At 27.4% G+C, this 22,734-nt stretch overlaps 1 protein-coding gene across 2 annotated transcripts; it reads right to left on the minus strand.

The window, feature by feature from the left end:
* Positions 1 to 22,471, minus strand: LOC122630633 (inositol hexakisphosphate kinase 1). 2 transcript variants are annotated; one of them, XM_043815351.1, is made up of 7 exons: positions 21,850 to 22,471; positions 20,891 to 21,017; positions 11,641 to 11,767; positions 10,280 to 10,359; positions 9,406 to 9,581; positions 8,689 to 8,894; positions 1 to 944 (listed from the first exon to the last, which is right to left on the minus strand). In XM_043815351.1, exons 1-7 carry the CDS (start codon positions 21,979 to 21,981, stop codon positions 182 to 184), a joined length of 1,611 nt encoding a protein of 536 aa, XP_043671286.1. In that variant the 5' UTR covers positions 21,982 to 22,471; the 3' UTR covers positions 1 to 181. The 2 variants fall into 2 exon arrangements, with proteins under 2 accessions (XP_043671286.1, XP_043671287.1); XM_043815352.1 differs by lacking the exon at positions 21,850 to 22,471 and adding an exon at positions 13,165 to 13,281 and having other exon boundaries at positions 20,891 to 21,019.
* Positions 22,472 to 22,734: the final 263 nt, after the last annotated feature.

Here is a 22,734-nt window from a genome sequence, read left to right on the forward strand (position 1 = left end):
TTTTTTTTATTGATAAAAGAGATTTCGTATTCTCTCTGATACACATACATACATACATACATGCATACATATGTGTATATATATACATATATACACACACATATATATATTCTTATTTATTTATTTATTTGTTTATATAGTAGTCACGATAATAGTCATCGTTCCAGAGAAGACAAGGTAGTTAACCTTCAGTCAATATCTCCATTAACAATCGTTTTAGGCTATCCAAACCGGTAAGAAAACCACAGTCGGGACCTTGGTGTATCATCGAGCTTGAATTACATGCCAAAGCTAAACTGCTCCGTCCAAAGGTGGTATGGGCAAAGTCTATTATTCTTACATCTACCATCGCATCTTGCACGGAGGTCGTTGTTTGTTCAGTTTTTACACGGAATCTTTTCGAAATGCCGCTTGGCTTCAACTCATCTTGATCCTGTTCTACGTCGTCGTAAGAACGCAAACGATGTTTGTGCCTGTTACGTTTCAATGCGCATTCACTTCTAATATCAATGTCAGAACTGGTGTCCTCCGAATTGGCGGCTATGTGCTGACCAAAACAATAATCTTCACCGCTGCTACTACTATACAACATCCAATTGTCATATGACGGAGATTGAACTACTGTATTGATCAAACTTGGTGGTGGATCCATAAAAACGGTTTCCTCGTTAACCGGATAAAACGCTGTTGTATTTTTAGCACCCCTGGCAGCAGCCTCACCAAAACCACGGTGCAATGCTGCTTGGCTTACTTCCTCATGCGCTAAAAGATTATAGTCCGTTGAATTATTGCTCGTATCTGCGTCGTAACACGTATCCGAACCACCAGGTGTATTTTCCATGAAACTCAAGTCATTCGATTCCTCTTCGACTCTAAGGGATGTTGCATGTCTGTGCGTTGTGAATTCCTCTATTTGATATCCTTCGTACACTATAAGCAACGAACTGAAAAATTTTTAGCACACGTTATCATTTTTGTCTCTCACTCTATATATATCTCTCTCTCTCTCTCTATCTGCATTTTATTATTATTATTATTATTATTATTATTATTATTATTATTTTATTTAGCCGATCTATCGTCTATCGCGATTCTTTTTCTTTTTTTTAATTTCTTTTTTTTAAGTGATCTCAAACTATTACAGGTATGAACATGTTCGACATATATATATATATATATTTTTTTTTTCATGAACGAACTGATCGTTAATCTTTTTTTCTTTTTTCTTTTTCTTTTCTTATCATGTATAGATTGTAAAAAATACGCATAAAGTAAGAAAAATATCTTTAACTTCGAACAATATTTATAGAGTAAATAATGTTTTGCCTTTGTTAACTTTCTTTTCTTTTCTTTTCTTTTCTTTTCTTGAAAAATCAAATCTAATCATAAATATGTGTAAAGTACAAACATGTTCGATACATGTTCATGCCAGATAAGATAGATTGCTTATTCGTTTGTTTTATATATTAATTTCATTTTTTTTTTTTTCTATAAATATAAGCGACATATTGTATAACATATATATATATAAAGCAAACATTTATAATAACATTGTGAAAACATCAAAATATAATAATGCATGTAGTGCTTTTAAAATCAATGATGTCATGAGATGACGACAAACACGACGATGACGATGACGATGACGATGACGATGACGATGACGATGACGATGATCGAGTATTCGTTGTGAAAATAGATTTTAAAAAATCTAAATTTCTTACACATCATGCATTTGTAATTTTTCTTTTTTTTTTTTTTTTTTTCTATAAACAAATTATTGATACGTAATATCTTTCGAAAAGATGAATATATCGAACGCGTTTATAATGTGTCAAAGACTCAACAAGAAAAAAAAAAAAATATATAAACGAGTTCATGCGAGATTAAATAATGCCAAAGGACGACATCTGACATTCTACTAGATAAAAAAAAAAAAGAGAGAAAATGATCGATAATTAAACAACCCATTTAGAAGGTTCACTTAACTTTCTTATATTATCTCTATATACTAACTCATATTATTGAAACATAAGTACATAAAATTCGATCATATATATATATATATATTTTTTTTTATTAAGTGCATATATATATATATACACATACATATACAATTAATATTGTTACACGATATATCATAATTATTATCATTAACGATTTTAAATATTCCCTCAATTGTCTGTATATCGATCGACAATTCGATCATCGATTATACATACGATCACGAACGAAAATATCGATATAAATTTTCTCATATTGTACAAATCATTTATTCAAATATTATTCATTTACAGCAGCGTATATATACATACGTATATCGAATTTCATGTATCAATCTATTTCAACAAAAAAAAAAAGAAAGAAAGAAAGAAAGAAAAAGAAAAAAGAAATATGTTATACATGAAAAAAAGAATATAGGATGTCGATAATTTCTTTCCTCTCGACTGATTCACGTCGTGTATATATCGATAAAAAATGATGACGTAGTAGAGAGGTTAAGAGCAATGACTAATCGATGTCATCACTTACAAAGGATCGTTCGATTGAAAGTTAATTGCGATTAGCGATAAGTCGATATATATATATATATATATATATATATATATACATGTAGGTGTATATATATATATCTATGTATTACGTATAATCGACGTATAATCGACGTACATTGAATACGTCATCATACGCACGTCTCAAACGTTATATGAGAAAACAAAATTAGAAAATAATTTTTCAAATTAAAAAAAGAAAAAACAAGAATGAATAAAAAAAATATTAACAAAATAAAAACAGGTCCACTCGTAATATGTTGTTCAAAGTATATTTTATTTCTCTTTTTGTTGTCTTTTTCATTGTCGAAAGGGGGTTGAAGAAGAAGAAAAGAAAAAAAAAAGATAAGTAATATTGCTTATTCACCACAACAACACCAAACAACAGTAACAACAACAACAACAAGAACAATAACACATCAACAATACCGAAATAATTATTTACATTCAAGATGGAATTTAATGATTAAAACTAAACATGCCTTTTTTTTTAACTTTAAATATATGTATTGAGGTAATAATTTGACAAAATAACAAGTTCGTTTCTATACAATTTTTATGTGCTAAGAAACGAGACTTGTTGTATGTATGTGTTCATATAAAAATGATTTATGCGTTTTGTATATGATATGCGTTTATGTATACATACGTTATTTAAATAACGTATGTATCAGAGGAAATGTGTTTGAACCATAAATATATAAAAAAAAAATAATAATAATAATAAAAAAATAAAAAGATAATATTAAAAAATAAATAAATAGAAAAAAAAGAGCTTTCTTATGTGTTTGTCTTTACATTCGTCACGATTATGTTAAGATCACAATCTCAAATGTCCAAACAAATCAAAGACTAATCATAAATTCTATCCTGTATGTACATATGCATTAAAATTAGGTTAAATAAGCGGTTATCTATATAACAGATACTATTTCTATTCCTTAAATACAATGTTGATTTAAGAAAAGAAAGAAAGAAAGAAAAAAAAAAAGAAGAAAGAAAAGAAAAAGAGGAAAGAAAAGTAGCGAGCGTGTTAAAGCACATTAATGAATTCAAACGAGATGAAAAATAAGAAAAGCGAATCAAAAGTAAATAGTAATAATAATGAACAAAGAAAAAGAAAATGAAATGCTATTTAAGCAAAGCAGAGATTATCGATAAAAGCAGATTGTGATCTTGTATCGTTCGACTTGAGGTCAAACTAGGCTTTTTTCGTTTTTTATATATTAAATTTTATATACGAACACAGAATTTAAAGAGTACTCGTCCTTATATAAATTAAAAAAAAAAAAAAAAGAGATCTTTTTTTTTACAATTGACTCAGCGTTAAAAATATTTGTAATAATCTATATTACTTATTTATGTATCTACCCATCTAATTAGAAATATCTAATCTGTATAAAACCCAAATTTATTTCGTAATTCATAACAATAATAAATTTGAAATATTCACTTCGTAGATTTGTTTCTCTCTTCCTTTTCACCATTTTTTTTTTCTTTCTCTTTCAAGAGCCACGATTCCACAAAACTACTAGATGCCATATGCGCAATACGATTTAACGATTTATGACATCATCATGATATGTGGTTCCCATTTACCTTCGAAGAGAACTAATTTATGTATGTGACACGCTATACGCGTCACATACACGCGCGCGAACAAATATATGCATGTTATCGCGTTTAAATGGATTCACAGCGTGTTAACGGAGCTCGTGACTCTTTGAAAATAAACAAATTGTTAAATTATTTTGTTTCACGTGTTATTAAACATTCATGATATATCAGACGAATATCTTTATCTATATTTATTTCTGTTTTGTCACGATATATATATAAAAAAAATTTTTCTTTATTCTAAAACAATGTCCTATTTATTAACCTGTTAATTATCTAATTACTTTTCGATTAAGAATATTATATAAATTATTATTATCATACAATGTGATATTGTTATACAATCTAATAATACAAACGTAATAAAACGCAATTGTATGATTAAACAAATAAATACTATAATAATAATGATAATAGTAATAATAATAATAATAATAATAATAATAACAATAACAATAATAATAATAATAATAATAATAATAACAATAATAACAATAATAATAACAATAACAGTAATAACAACAACAACAACAACAATAATAATTATCATGATAATGAAAAAAGAACGATCCAATAGCATAATATTTTAAAAGATACAATGAGAAAAGAGAAAGAAACACCATGTTTGCACATTTATTAACGATCATAATTAAAAACCTCTCTTATGAAAAAAAAAAGCTGCCTATATAGTACTTTCCATACAATCAACAAGCTTAATTGGCCTTAACTCTGATTCTTTTTGCGAAACGATTGAAGGTTCGTTTATGACAAAGAAAGAACACACACACGCACAGCCAAAAAGAGAGAGAGAGAGAGTACAAGAGAAAGAGAAAGAGAAAGAAAAAGAGAAAGAGAGATAGAAAAAAGAGAGAGAGAGGAGAGAGGAGAAAGAGAGAAAGAGAGAGAGGTTATGTCAAGAGTCATAAGATGGAAAATTACTCGATAAAAAATGAGACACGTGCAAACTTGAGTATCGCTATTAAATGATAAAAACTACGCATATTATATTCCAGAAGCTACCTTGAAATATATCTGTGTGTGTATATGTGAGTACGTATGTGTGCGTGTGATTGTATACCTTTCGAATAATAAATAACATAAAAAATATTCTTGTCACGTTCTTTCTTAAAAGAATCCGAAAAATGTCGGATATTTAAATTTAAATATGAAACCTTTGTTTACATACACACATACACAAATACTCTCGTTCATGTCGATTAAATCCCTCATTTGTTATGAATCTTAAGAAACTTACAAAAGAAATATACAGAATTTTTTTTCCTCGAATACAATTTTTCTTCTTTTTCGGATCCGTCTTTAAACCATAAAATATTTATAATTTCTTTTTCACCAAATATATATATATATATATATATATATATATATATATATTTGTCAATACCTTCTTTTTTGTACTTTCTTATTTTTTCTCTTTCTTTTTTTTTTTTCTTTTTGGTACACATCAATTTAAAATTTTATCCGACTACGTATCAAATCGACCCCAATGCGCTTTTTTAAGGTTAACCTCAAAAATAGAGACATATATCTTCTGTAAATTTATAAATAAAACAGCACGTGGAGAAACCATGTACTGCGAGTTAAAGAACACACACGAGAATTTTTCTCTTAGGATGATTGCGTCGTTCTTATTCCAATGATTAATACGTACAACAAATTCACATACGTGTTATATTCCAAGAAAGAGTTAGAGATTAGAGTATAATCGTAAAAAACAAAATATATATATATATATATATATATATCGATTTATCGATTTTTTTCATATATTACTTCACAATTTCCTCGAAAATCTTATCTTGCACATCCCTTTTTTATATTTTCGTTTTGCTTTCACCTCACACAATATAGTTTCATATTTTTTTAATCAAATTTATCATCGATAAAGATCACTTATATAAATACTAATTATGATTTCTTTGTGTGTGTGTGTGTGTGTATGTGTGTGTGTCTATTTAATATATTTTAATCATTTTTATTTTATCTATTTTCTTCATTCGTTTTCTATGAAAAAAAAAACATACGATAAACTATTCTCTTCGATTAAATATTGTACTACCTATATATTTGCGATTTTATGTATATGTATCATTGAGTTTCATATAGAGAAATTGATTATAGAAAAACGATAGTGTCAAAGAAGAAGAGAAGGTGTTAATAGAACAACGGAAAAAACAGTTTCATTCTCTATGAAATCATACTTTGTTTTGCATGAAAACCAATCACTGTTTTAGGAAGAACGAATAACAAAGCAGACTTTCGCATATATACATACATATACATATGTATTAATAAAAGCGTTCTCTCTCTCTCTTTCCCTCTCTCTCTCTCTCTCTTTGTTTCTCATCGTTCATGCGATAGAATCTAAAATAGTGGATCTATCGGACAAGGCAGTCATTCGTGATGATAAACTATATATATTGTATGTATTGAAACTATGTATGTATGTATGTGTATATATATATATGTGTGTGTGTGTGTGTATGTACAAAAAAATATTGCCTCAATTTTTATCAACGAAATTTCCAACATGACCGATATTTCCACAGAATTCTAATCAAGTCAATACATATATGTATATGTATATATATATATATATATATATATATATATATTTTTTTTTTTGAGTTGGCCAATAAGTAATATTAAGATTTATAGTATTTTATATTTAAATAAATAACGTTGTAATGTACGTAGATGTATTTTTTATATACTAACAATTTCTAATATTTTAAATCTAAAAAAGAATAATGTTAATAGTTTATAGTAAGAATTTTTATTATTTTATATTTAAATAAATAATATTAATATTTTTTCTATTAAATATTGTTAGTATTTTATATTTAAATAAACAACACTATGGTATTTCCTATTGTTACATTAGTTATTGGCCAATTCAATATATACATATATAAATAAATGTTTCATGAAATAAGCGATGTATTCGTCTAGTAGCTCGCAGAATAGTGATTATTATAATGAACAATGCGAGGATCTTACTAATTCTACTTGGAGAGAGAAAAAAATGCACGAAAAAATTTTCAGAATGTGTTCTCTCATTAAAAATAAGAAACGAAATGAAACAGAATTATTATAATTCTTTTAACACATTACAGACAGATCACGAGATATCTGCTATAAACTTTTTGAATTATTCGATATTACGGTGAACATTTGACCCACAAGAATTTGTTTTATTCAAAAAAAAAAAAAAAGAAAAAAAATCACTTGCTATCCGAACCACATTTAAATCTACAAATTATTAGTACTATTTAAAAAGTTATTTAAGCATACATATATAAATAATATAAGAAGCATAATAATAATAACAACAATAATAACAATAACAACAACAACAATGATCATAATCATAATAATAATAACAATAACAATAACAATAACAATAATAATAATAATAATAATAATAATAATAATAATAATAATAATAATAATAATAACAATAAGGAAAATGTCTGTCCTGCAATGTGTTAAAAAAAGCAGAAAAAAAAATACAAAGGAGGTATGATTAAAACTTAACTCTTATTGTTAGTTATTTCATTGATCCTTCGTTTATACAACGTTGAACGGAGTTATTATTGTGTAAATAACTATGTGACAATGAACTTGTATGCTTGAACATCTCCCTTCATCTCTCTCTCTCTCTCTCTCTCTCTCTCTCTTTCGCTCTATGTCTCTTATTCACTCTTGCTTATCTTCATGCATCGTTTGCTACACATGCGATACAATCATCGAGGCTCTCGAGTTCTAGTAATTAAACGACAAAAGATCTCTCGATCGTTAACACGTTCCGCTTACTCTATTTACGATCGATTAAATATCGAATAATGTTATAGATAAGATATATAAAATATATAACAACTCCATCTCACTCTCTTTTTCTCTCACGATGATGAGAATACAAGGTGGTGGCATTAATGCACGAATAAACGATTCACCCTTATAATTAGATAATGCAAGAGCAACTTCTGACATTTTACTGTAATTATTCACCGAGTGATTCATTGGACGGCTTAAATTATTTATACGGGCTCTACACGGGAAAATTGATATAGATATATGTTATGTATGTATAGACAGGTCAGTTGCACCCAAGAATAGTCGCTAAGCCTTTTCATAAGGTAAACGTGCCGTGTGAATTTCATCGAGCATGGAGTAATTCAATTTTTCTTTTTTATTTCAATCTTTTATTTTCATTTCCATCGTGGACAAATTTTTCGTGCATTTTCCAATCTCTTTTGTTTTTTTTTTTTCGAGATTAAAAAATAGAAAACAAACAATTTTTAAACATTTCCAATTGAGAGCTAGTGAATAATGAAGCAATAGTGCATTTATATTGTGAAATATCTCTTATTTAGTGATAATGAATGAATAAATGAATGAATGAATAAATAAATAAATATTATTATTATTATTATCATTATTATTATTACTATTATTATAACTATTATTATTAATATAATGAAAAAAAAGAATCTCTTACCACGAGTAGAACCGATAGCTACTTTGCCTTTCGATAGCACGTCGCAATAGTTCTAATCGAGATATCACCCTTTCGATAACCAATGTTCGTAAACAAAAGCCATTGTGAAAGAATCGATATAAGGCAGCTTTAAAACCTTCCTCGTTTAATTCTCTGCCCCAATATTTGTCTCTTTTTATATAATGATCCGTATCAACTTGATATACCTAAAAGATACAACACACAGAGACACACACATATATATATATGTATATATATATATATATATATATATATATAATCTCTTTCGTTAATTTAATATAATAAAGATATCTATATATGTAGAATATAATCGAAAAGGATTTGAATGATTTTAAAAATCAATTATATTATTTTTTATTTTTTCTTTCATATTTTCATAAAATTACAAGCTTGGAAACTTTTTTACGATCTGAAAAAAATATTTTGTATTTTTTTAAATATTTTATAAAAAATATATATACATACATATATATATATATATGTTTCATAAAATATTTTTAATATATTATCAATATTAAATATCGATTTTTAATATCATCTAGGAACTTTTGACCCATCCTGTATAAACATCATTCGATATATCTCTCACGATCTTTTATAATCTTGTCTTTCTGATTTTTTCTTCTTTTTTTTTTTGTTTGTTTAAATTTTCACAATATTACGTATTTACGTACAACAAAATTAAACTCAACCAACCTGCATTCCACATAATCGTACTCCCAAAGAAGCCGACGTACTGGCGGCACATTTTGCTATTTGTTTACTTCGCTTTTCTGCGCTGGCATCATCGCCATGTTGTCTGGTCCCCATTTTTAAATCGAGTATACACGGATGTTTATATTGAGAAGTAATATTCTCCAATAATAGGAAATCTGCTTGAAAAATGAACATTTCAAATTCGTCATCACGTCAAATAAATCATCAATTTATGCTTTATCTTATTTATATGATGAAGAAAAAGAAATCAATCGATCAATTATTTATCACTCTATCGATCGATCGATTGACAAATAAAAACAAAACAAAATAAAATAAAATATGATACAATAAAATGAAGTAAAATAAAAGAAAAGAAAATATTATCGATAATGTTCGAATAATTTACATTCTCATTTAATTCATCGATCTCATCACAAACTAAATTCGACTATACAAGTCGGTAGTAGTTGTCTATAAGATATGATACAAAAATAGTAACGACCCAACCCCCTTCCCCTCCCCGCCCCTCCGTTCACTATCTCTATCTATTTATCTATCTCTTTCTCTCTCTCTCTCTCTCTCTCTCTCTCTCTCTTTCTTTCCCTCTCCTAAACTTTAAATGTCCCGCATTACTTCGCACTTTCGTATATCATTTTGAACCGATCGTAATTAATCGAACTTATGCAATAAGTATGCGGCTACAACATTCTTCGATCGTGTTATTATCTGATATATATACATATGCCAGGAATTACATAATAACAAACACATTGATCAATGAATTGTTTTTTTTTCGTTTTCTTTTTTTTTTTTTTTTTTGGTTGTTTCTTTTTTCTTTATCTAAATATTTACGAGAATAAAACACACATACACTGTCTGTTCGATGCGCTGTCCAAATGCATTTCTGGTTTTAATATATCGATAGTACTGTTTCTACGATGTATTCTCATCCTGAAAAAGAAAAAGAAATAGGAAGAGGAAGAAATATATTATTTGCATCTATTACGTGTCATTGGAGAAAATTATTATTATTATTTTTTTTTTTTTTTTTTTTAATATTTAAATATCGAAGCATGAATAAAAATGAGACAGAAATTTTTTTTCGTGATCGACAAAAATTTCTGACCAAATGAAACGAATCGCAATAAGTTTGACGAAGAAAAAAGAAATTTCTATACTTCGTTAAAAATGTTTAAATATGATAAGATAAATGGTTACAATTTATACATACATACATATATATGTATATATACATACACATATGTACATATATATTCGTACATATATTAAATATTCGAGTTAGTTATATTCAATTGATGATTCGAATAGATGATTAAGCTGTCAGACGATATCTATATCAATTATTTCATTAATTGTAAAATCAAATTTCACATAAAAAAAAAAGAATATATAAGTAATATATATCGGATAGTTAACGATTCAAACAATACGATTTTCAAATAGTTGATCCAGCTTTCTAGTATTTCTCTCTATATCTATCTCTATTTCTCGTTTTGTCTCTCTGAACGTTCTACGATGCACACAAATATGACATACTTGAACTTTGTCCAAAAATGAGTTTCATACGAATTTGACATATATTTATATTGTCGCATCATATATATATATATTTCCTCAATTATGTATAGCGACAGAAGATATCTAACGAATTAGAGGAAAATCACGCGGAATTTTAACACGCGTATAAATTATACTACATATTATATTATATAACAATTACATAATGTGAAAGAGTTATATTATTACTTATACATAATAGTATAATTATAGTTAATTATACTATATAGATATAGTAGGATAATCCTATATTATATTTATATTTATTATAATAATATTTATATTATTATTATTATATTATACTACATAATAATAATAATAATAATAATTTTACATATTATATACAGTATAATTATGATATTAGTTATTATATTAGTTATTATTATACTATTATTAGTATACTAGTGTTATAATTATACCAGAATAAATGAAATATATAATCATTGTATTTATTTAATAAAAATATATTATACACGCTATTTTTTAATTTAGAATTTAAAAGTTCCGAATATATTTATTTCTTTTTTTCTTTCAATTACATATAATACTTGATATTATAAATAAAATATTAGAACTTTCACATTATTGTATTTAAATTTTTCTTTCAGGGAGAAAACAGAAATTCGAACTTAAATAAAAAATTAAAATACTAACCTGAGTACGTCATCGCGTTTCCTCTTAGTCGAACCCTTTCCTTGACGATTATTATCTTGTTCTCTAAAACTTGGACTGTACCGTTTATCTAATGTAACTTCACCGCTACTGGAGGCCTGCATTACACCTGAAACATCATCGTATTGATCAATTGTACGATTCTAATTGCCACAAAAGAAAAGAGAGAAAGAGAGAGAGAGAGAGAGAGAGAGAGAGAGAGAGAGAGAGAGAGAAAGAGACAGAAAAAGAGAGAGAGAGAAATTTTTTATTTATGTCATTTTTTGTGCTTCATTTTATTACATGAAAGTTTCTTTTTATTACATTATATATATATATATATATATATATATATATATATATACACACATATATATATCAGCAATATGTTGTAGTTAATTTTTTTCAAAATTATTCAAAACTGAGATAAAATACAGACAATCATTATACAAAATTATATATATATATATGTATGTATATATAATATATGTATGGATGTATGTGTATATATATATACATACATACATACATACATATACATATATACATACACCTTACTTTTTTATTTACGTTACTAATCTATAAAAAAGATATTGAGAGAAAAAGAGAAACAGAGAGATAGATAGATAGATAGAGATAGATAGAGAGAGAGAGAGAGAGAGAGAGAGAGAGAGAGAGAGAGAGAAGGAGAGAGAGAAAGAGAAAGAGAGAGAAAGAGAAAATCGTTGCATTTGTTATTTCGAAGCTGTTATCTTACATTATACGCGTTTACTTAAATCTAAGACACTTTTCTTATATGTAACAATAATCATAATAATAGTAATAATAACAATAATAATAATAATATATAATATAATATAATTATAACAATAATAAAGTTAATACGTGCACGTCCCCTTCAACGGGATGGTGCTGTTGTGGAAGTAGACAAATTTCGTATGATACGATTAAAAAAACAAAAAAATTAAAAAAAAATAAAAAATAAAAAATAAAGAAATACAAAGAAGATAAATAAAAAAAAAAAAAGATAAAAAGCAATTGAGGAAAATGATGGACGTTTGAAAAAAGATTAAAAAAAAAAAAAAAAAAAAGAGAGAGAGAATGAAAGAAAATAAAATAAAATAAAATAAAAAAAAAATTCTAATTCCTTGTTGATGTCAAAATGATTAGAACAAATGTTTACTAAGAAGGTAGTGTCAAAAGTGAACAATCGATCGCTCTAGGAAATTACTATGGGTCTCGAATAACTATGTATAATGATTGCATAGATGATTTTGACTGTAATAAACGTATACGAAGAGAATCTCACAGGCAATATTATACTGGGATACAATCGAACTGTATAAAATGAAATCTTATTTTTTTTTCTTTCTTTTTTTTTTTTTTTAAATTTCTTTGGATTATTATTATTATTATATATGTATATATTTTTTCCGTTTATGTATTATTAATTTTTTTTTTTTCGATCTTCAGATATCTAATATCACACGATGGATATATATTGATGATCAGCAACATAATACAAACCCCGAGCATTGGCCAAGGAGTAGCAAATGGAATTTGTTCAGGGCACTAGTGGGTCTGCAAGCAGGCCATGCCTCGATTCCCAGACACGTATCCTTGTGACTATTGGCTCTCGGGATACTTAAAAGAAAATGTTCTTTGCTAGACAATCATCAAACATATCGAAGTTGATGCATTCATTCTTTTTTTTTTTGTTTTTTTTTTTTGTTTGTTTTTTGTTTGTATACTCAAACTTGCGTTCCCTATCCGTTGATAATGCCGTGTCATTGTTCGCACAATATCCGGCTGAACATCCCCAACACAATTTTCATCTCCTAACCATCCGTTGTACAAAGGGACTGGCATCCTTAGACGTGTATACCTTACAAAACCGATGAATCTCTCTCTGGCTTCTGTAAGTGCACATAATCATGTATTGTGCAACACTTCTTTTTGCCCAAAATGGCATTTCGAAGCCAATCAATCAATTATTATATACATATATATATATATATATATATATATATATACATACATCTGTGTAGAATAATGTATTATGTATATCATATAACAAAGGAATATTTTTATTTTTTATATATACGTATATATATAAGTATATATGCATCTGATTTGACTTCTAACGCAGAAGATATAAGAGGGAAGAAAAAGAGAAAAAAAAAACTGAGAAAATCAATTCTATATTGTATTTATTTGGTCGTATGTTGTTTTTTTTTTCCTTCTTTTTATTGTCAAATCATAAAATCCAATAAATCAATGGTTCTTTTTCGGTATTATTAATTATACTATAAGGGATAGTAGAAAAGATTCAATGTTCTTATCAACGCACAAGTGGAACACAAAAAGTATAAATCAATATGGATGCATCGATATTTTCGAATGAATAGCATCAAAATAAAATCTATATTTTGATATTTTTTCTTTCTTTCTTTTTTTTTTCTTTTGATTGATTGATTTTTTGTTTATTTTTATCGTTGGTTAATAGAATCGGTTTGATTATATATTTACTGATTTTGCTGATGATCGTAAGATACCTTTCTACGAATTTTAATCTATCATATCTTTTGCAATTTTGAAGAAGATTAAATGAGACGGATGCTATTTTTGTATTTGAGGTATGCTCGATCTAGATAAATTGCCTGTAGGATAAAAAATGATAAATTGCAGAATCTAATTCTTCCAAAAAGATACTTATTTAACTTTATTCTTTGTATTACACATTCCTTGCAGTTAATACTGCAAATATGTAATAACTTTTTGTTAATTTCGTTTTATTAAAAATTCGACGAAGAATATTTAAAAAAATTTTTTAAAGATATCTTTCCAGTTATATAGTTAATAATAATTTTTACAAATTTCGTCTCATTAAAAATTCAAGAAAAGAGTATCCTTAAAATAATTTTTAAAATTTCATCTCGTACCAAGCTTTTCGCAAAAAAAAATATAAATAATGACAATGAAATTGTAAATTTTCGAGATCGATAGACATAGAAAAAAGAAAAAGGAAAAAAAAACAAACAAACAAAAAGAAAAAGAGAAAGGAAGAAAAAAGAAAAACAAAAGAGAAAGCTTAGCTACTTTTCGATATAATAAAACGAAGTTATCGTCCTTAAGTGAAAAGATGGAATGAAGATTCACCGATAAGACATGTAATGGTAAATATAGGACAGAGACGATATAAAACAAGAGACGCGCACGTATCATCGATTGTCCGATATAAGTATACGTCATTGGATGTCCTTCAAGCACTCATACTATGAAATACACATTCTACTAACAAAAGAGGTTTCTTTACGAGTGTATTGTTTCACCTCTCTCCCTACGTTTACAACGACGAAACTTTTTTTTTTTTTTTTTTTGGAACTAACTACACAACATACAATAAACACATCGAGAAAGACGTTCGATTATTATAATTATATTCGATTTAAAAAATTCTGGAGAATAGAGGAAACTTTTTATATTAAAAAAAAAAAAATTAAAGTAAAAGAGAAAAAAAAAAGAAAAGAAAAAAAGAATAACAAGGAAAAGAAGCTCCAGACAAAATATAGAGATATACACGAAAGTCAATACTTGGAAGAAATAAATATATAATATAAATATAGAAAAGACGATTTTACAAATAATCTTATCTCTTAACAGCGACAGAATAAAAAAAGAAAAAGAATTGAAATGTTAAGTGCTCCTTTACCGCTTAATCTTCGTAGGTTATCGAAATATTTTATTTTGATCTATCTATAACGATAATGAACGACGAGCATATATAAAAAGAAACGAAATCTCAATAAAAATACAGAAATTAGTAATCCATCGAATTTTTCCACAGGTTAGACCAAAGATCGTTTAAATCGATAATCCTTTTTCGAGAGACTTTTTGCGGATAAATTTTTTTTTTAGTTTCTACTGTATAATATAGAAAAAAAAATTGTAGACTGAAAAAAGAGGGAAATTTAAAATCAAAGGATCGTGACCTCTTTTAAAAGCAGGATAAAAGAGTCCTGTGTTTTATATATATATATATATATATATATATATATATATATATATATAAAAGACGCTCATGGTCACGCCAGGTGGCACTGATAGTCACGCGCTCGCATTTCTAACCTCCTTTCCTTTCTTGCCATTCACCAGATTCCCTTTCCAAACTCTTACTACACACAACACACACCCACACACGTACACGCGCGCGCACACAAAATTCCCATTGCTCATCTACTCGTAAGGTTGTTTTCAGTATTTCATAGTTAGAGAAGGACGCTACTACGATCGTAAAATTTTAATATCAGGAGGGAAAAGTTTGTAAAAACGAAGAAAGGAAAAGAGAAACTAGTAGACAAAATATAAAAGATAAAAATAAAAATATTGAATGGTAGGGTTCAATAAACCTGGTAGTTTCGATTGGGAATACATATGTACTACTACCAACTGAAGTAGAGACTACTATCGATCGAAAGAGAAGTCTCATTTACGAGACTGCGAAACATCTAATTTAGTCACACCGTGAATCTATTTATCTATCTATCTATGTATCTGTTCGTCTGTCTATCTATCTATCTATCTAACCATCTGTTCTTTTGTCTATCTATCTATCTATCTATCTATCTATCTATCTATCTATCTATCTATCTATCTATCTATCTATCTATCTTTCTATCTACCTGAACGTTAAATAGAACATGAAATTTCTACTCGGTCATTTGTACGAAATATTCCAAGTCTCGATTTTCTCGGTATCGTTAAAGCTAAAGTTCTCAGAATTATCATCGTTCTGGGATAAATGCCAGTAGTAGTAATTGAAGTGTTGCTGGAAATAGCTTAGCCACTTTACGCGCTTAAGGACGACTTATACTTAATACCTATAAGTATAATATTATTACCTTTTTACTTGATATACAAATGTATATATCATAATTGTGTTAAATGTTTAGAGTAACGTGGTTTAGAGTAACATAGATTTATACAAAGAAAAAAACACACAACATGTTGCAAAGTCGTGAATATCGGTAAAAATTAAATGATCTCTCTCTCTCTCTCTCTCTCTCTCTCTCTCTCTCTCTCTCTCTCTTCTTTTCTCCATTTCTCTTTCTAAAATCGATATATGAGCATTTGAATAAGCAATTATTAAATTTACGTATTAATATTACGAACGTGTAAAAAAGAAAAGAGGAAAAAGGAAATGAAAAGATCTGTGAAAAAACTTACGTTAAAAAAAAAGAAAAGAAAAAAAAAGGAAGAAAATAGAAAAGAAAAGAAAAAGAACAAGAAAGAAAGGAACGAAAAAAAAAATTTCAATGGAGAAATAGTACGAATAAAGCGAAATATTAATATCTTTCTACGCGTTATTTCGCGGTCAATAGGGTTGTCACTTCCGTGACTAAAAAGCGATTACAAAGGCGCAGAACTCTATACGCCGATTATATCATAACCATTTCCAAGAACGTACGATTAGGTTAGGTTAGATTTAACTGCGCGAACACTTTTTATCAAAAGCATTTAATAATTATTACCGTACTTTATTTCTAAGCATTAAATAATTTTCCATTTCTCTAGCAATTCTATTTATCTAAACAATTGTTCTTTGATGTTAATTTGAAAAGAAAAAAAAAAAAAAAAAACAGAGAGAAAAAGAAACAGACAAAAACGCAAAAAAAGAAAAACGAAGGTCACGTTACTTGAAATTTATATACTACGCCATATTATTTCTTCTCGATGCGTATTAGAACGATATTAGACAAAAAAAGAATGTTTTATTTAGAAACATATGCATATATGTATGTATGTACGTATATGCGATATCTGTCAAATGTGATCATCTTCGATACTTGCTCTATCGTATTTAAGGACCTTGCGCTTATTGTAAATAACAATGACGTGATTAATTTATATTCAGCGTAGGAAACATCCCAAGTATCAGCTAGATGATTCCTCACTCGCATAATTATTACTTACGTTCCAAAAGTTGTTTATCAATAAACTGCGTGCATCAATACAAATCGTTTCATTCATGAATTATATGATTAATAAAGATCAATAAAATAAATGAATAATACAATTATAATCTCAATAAAGTATCCTTCTAAATAAAATTGATTACTTTTTTCAATTATTCCGCGCAAACGTCATACTTGTTTTGTATAGAACTTGATCGATAAACAAACAAAAAGAGAGAGAAAGAGAGAGAGAGAGAGAGAGAGAGAGAGACAGGATGAGCCAAAAGTTCCTAAATGATTTTAAAAATCAATTATTCCATTTTTAAGTTAATATCTTCTTTTTCCTTTTCTTTTTTATTTTCAAATTGCAAAATTACAAGCCTAAGAACTTGTGGCATATCCCTTAGTATAAACAATTCGTTATTAACGTAACAATTTTCCTAACTTAACTATTTTTTTTTTCTTCTTTCCTTTCTTTTTTTGCCGTAGATAGTATAAATAAGATGAAAGAGTTACATAATATCACTAAGATTACGATTGTTAAACATGAGAGAATAACGTCGAGAATTTTGCATGTAGCACATATGTATGTATGTATGTATGTATGTATGTATGTATGTATATATGTATACCATTAAAATTATAGATACAAGGGGATATTTGTACACCGTGCTTGTTAGCAGAAGAGGGTACTTCTTACCATACTCGTCACGAATACGAGTATATGTACCTTACGTACTAAACAAAAGCTTCGCATGTGCCACGAATTCTTTTCTTTCTTTCTTTCTTTCTTTCTTTCTTTTTTTTTTCCTTCCTTCTTTCTTCCTTTTCTCTTTTTTCTTTCTTTTTTGGCAAAGTAAAGAAGAAGAAAAAGAAAAAGAAATGATAATAATACCGACAATAATAATAACAATGATGACGATAATAATAATAATAATAATAATAATAATAATAATAATAATAATAATAAAATAATTTTTTCTTGCAAACATTCGATGAGGGTTGAAAAGGGAAAACTAAAAATTTTTTTTACAATGACGATGTGTTGTCACTATTAGAAAGTCATTGTGCATGGCCTCATGGGAATGTGAAAGTATGTACATACATATGTATGCATGTACCAATGACATTTTTGTATAGTTCGTTCATTTTGAAAAAAAAAAGAAAAGAAGAAAAGAAAAAGAAAAAAGAAACGAATGAATAAACGAATAAACGAATGAATTCGACTGATCTAATCTCTTCGTTTTTCTACTCGAATAAATTTTCTCTTTTGATCGATCTATTGCAATACATTAAAGTATACATATGTACATATAATACGTCAACATTATAGATTGTAAATATTAAACAAGTTCCACGTGAAATCTGATGAAATACGTATATACGTAATATATATGTATATATACACACGTTTATTAAATTTTGCCTATAACGCAAAAATATATGGAAATGTAAAAAGTAAAAGATAAAAGGAGAAATGAAAGAAAAATACATACAATAAATATGTATATGAGCATGTGTGTGTGCACATGTGGTATATGTGTGTGTGTGTGTGTACGCGTCTATTTAAAATACACTCCGTTGATAAAGTCTCCTCGTGTAGCAAGTGTAGCAAAGCTTTTATAATCAAGCCAATACGCAAAATGCACTTTGATCTTTATTCACTTGTTACAGATGTTACAGGAGCACCAAACGGGATCACTTTGTTTAATATCTCATTGGAAGAAGAGCAAGTATAAATATATATATATATATATATATATATATATATATATTTAAGATGGAAAATAATAGGCTGGAATCATCAAACAGTCCCATTCGACAACTGTGTCTACGCATGATAATGTTATCATTATAATCACGTTAAGCCTCGTACGATAATTCAAATTCCATGTAATAGATATGTATGTATTATATATACATATATATAGACAAACCTAATCAAATTAGAATGTTTGTTTTTGAGAATTTTTTAATTATTTTATTGTATGATTTCGCTATTTTAAAAAAGTATTATAAAAATATTTTCCCATTAACAAAACGACGTAGTTGAAACGTTATCGAGATTAATGTTAATAATAATGTAATAAATACGAATTACACGCACACACACATATATATATATAACTAATCAAATTAGAATATTTGTTTATATATATATATATTTCATTTTACGATATTATTATTTTTAAAAAATATGAAATTTTTCTAACATAGCAAAGCGATGACGACTTATTAGAGATTATTGCTGATAATAATAATACCGGATAGTTCGATAAAAATGATTAATTATATCGAGAGAGAGAAATGATCTTTCGTATTAATCTTAGAAAAAAATTTGATCGATAACGTTTTTTTTTTTTTTTTTCGGATAAAGTCAATCATAATAATAAGACGACCGAATTTTCTTATTGATCATCGTCGTTTTATTTGTCTAATCAACGTGATAATGGCAATGGAAAGAGAAAGAAAACGAATGCGACCCACATTTCACACGTATTTTTCCTAGCTTTGTGATTATTACGCTCGCGACATTTTAATCTTCTTTTCAATTATTTTAATATTGAGAACAATGTGCAAATAATACTAAGTTCGAAGAAACAAAAGCTATGTGATATCGAAATTTAAAAAAAAAAAAAAAAAGAGAGAAAAAAAATAGAAAAGAGGAAAGAAGACAATGAAAAATATAGACGAGCAAGCATTCCACAATTTTATAATTAAATACAAATTTTGTTTAATCTTTGAACTTTCCGAACATTTACTTTTTTAAGTATTTATTATGCGACTTTTTTTTTTTTTTTTTTTTTAAGTAATTACTCTTTTATAATCATTTTACTAATCCATTTGTTTGGAATTATATAAATACAATTCCACATGTAAACTCATTTGATCATGTAACCATTTGTATTAATTATTCAAGTGATATTTATATCAATTACATTTTTTTTTTTTGAATTTGTATGAATTACACAGTGATTCTGTATATAAGCAATAAATATTTGCTTGTATTCTGACAAAATAATATATGTAATTTATGACAAAGAACTGAAATATAACAAACAAGTGTGTGTGTGTGTGTGTGTGTGAGTGTGTGTGTGTATGATTTAAAAAAGAACATAAATGAGAAAGAAATATATTTATGTGTTCATACGCATGTCTCAATAATATTTATAATAATTGTTAGTAATTTCTAATAATAATAAAAAATTCAAATAGAGAGAAATACATAGATATATGATATAATATTCATGACAATAATTAATATGATGCATTTTATAATGATATACATGTGATCTTACCTTTGAATTTTGGGACAAACATTTGTATATCTTGTGGAATGTTTTGATAGAAGTCAAGTTCCCTGCAGTTCAATGGTTTACAAATTGTACTCTGGTTGAGAAGCAGCAGCCTTGTATGTCCACCAACCTAAGATATATGTATATACATATATATATATATATATATATAAAATTTTTTACTGATCTGGTAATGCGATCAATAATTGATATACGTATAAAAAAAAAAAAAAAAAAAAAATTGATCACAAAAAACTTCTCTATCATAATTTATATAATTTCCTATCAACCGATTATAACCAAATTATTAGCAATATTAATAAAACTGTCATTTAAAGAAAAAAGAGCAAATCGATGAAAAAGGATATAATATTTGTAAATAAAAATATTAATCTATATATACAAACTATTTCTACTTTCTTTCTTTCTTCTTTACAATTTGACATATTCTATTAATTTTAATGTTGGTCTTATGAATTAAAAAAATAAATAAATAAATAAATAAATAAATAAATAAATAATAAAAACGCAGTATTTGGTAAGATAAAAAAAAAGAAAACGAAAATATATATACACATACACACGCACACACGCACACATTCACACACACACACACACACACACACACACACAATATTTAACTTTGTTGCCTTGAGAAAAGAAAAGAAAAAAGAAAAGAAAAGAAAAAAAAAAAGAATAGAAAAAAAAAAGTAAATAACACTTGATCTGAGACCAGTAGTCTCAGATGGTACAAGAGATGTTTATTTTGATTAAGTTAGACGATAATGTAATCTCGTAGAGTAAATACAAACATTTCATATATTCAAACAAACTCAATGACATCTATGCATACGCCTTGTAAAAAAAAAAAAAAAAAGAAAAAGAAAGAAAAATGAAAGAAAGAAAGAAAGAGAAATGAGAATGATGAAGTAAATAAGAGAAGAAAAAAAATGGTTGTATACCTGATTCTTGAGAGGATGCAACGCAACTTCTTCGTCATGGTCCTGAAACGAGGAAGAGACTGGCGAAGCGCTGGTGCTATGGCACTGTGATTCAGTCTCTCCCATACCCCAAAGACCCGTCAAATATACCATACCCGCGTACTCTTACAGGATGTCAATCCAATCTCTCAGTCACTTTTATTTATTGAATAATATATTTATTATTTTTGCAGAGAGACAGAGAGAGACAGAGAGAGAGAAAGAGAAATAGTGAATGATAAAGAAAGAAAGAGAGAGAGAGAGAGAGAGAGATAAACGAGAAAAATGAACTTTTATTTCAATAAGAAATTTCCTTCTCCCGTTTGTGTTCTCGATTCCCCTTGTGTTCTATGTGGTACAGTCTGAGAAAAACAGTTTTCACTTCCACGTCACAATCACTGTTACAATTTTAATGAACACTTTCTTTATTTTTATCTATTAATCAGAATCTATAAGACAGTATTATATCGGACGATATATTCTTTAGATTTAACAGGTCCTTCCTCGTCGTTTCTTTCTTACAAAATATTAACAATGATTGTAACGTACGCTGATCGCATCAGCTGTAAGTGGGTGGGGATGGCATACTGAAGAGAGAGAAACCGTGCTGCCAAGGATAAGGCAACAACGTGCAGCGCGCGATCCATTTCTCTGTAAACGCACTCTCAAATATTTACATTCTTATTGGCTGAATATTCTCGCGAATGTACGAGTATTGTCCAATCAACGCGCATGTCTCTCTCTCTCTCTCTCTCTCTCTCTCTCTTTCTCTCCCTATATATATATTTTTTCTCTTTCTTTCTTCCGAGCACTTGTGTATTCTATTAACGTTCCAAAAAGCATCAAAATTTATGAAACGTTCTAAAT

This window comes from Vespula pensylvanica, chromosome 7, assembly GCF_014466175.1.
Source record: "Vespula pensylvanica isolate Volc-1 chromosome 7, ASM1446617v1, whole genome shotgun sequence".
NCBI lineage: Eukaryota > Metazoa > Arthropoda > Insecta > Hymenoptera > Vespidae > Vespula > Vespula pensylvanica.

Excerpts from the sequence above, each read along its gene's own strand:
- LOC122630633 (XM_043815351.1), bottom strand. The coding sequence starts at position 21,981 with ATGGTATATTTGACGGGTCTTTGGGGTATGGGAGAGACTGAATCACAG. Across the intron at positions 10,360-11,640 it reads AAACGCGATGACGTACTCAG|GATGAGAATACATCGTAGAA; the intron begins GTTAGTATTTTA and ends TTTCTTTTTCAG. Across the intron at positions 945-8,688 it reads AGCTATCGGTTCTACTCGTG|TTCGTTGCTTATAGTGTACG; the intron begins GTAAGAGATTCT and ends AAAATTTTTCAG.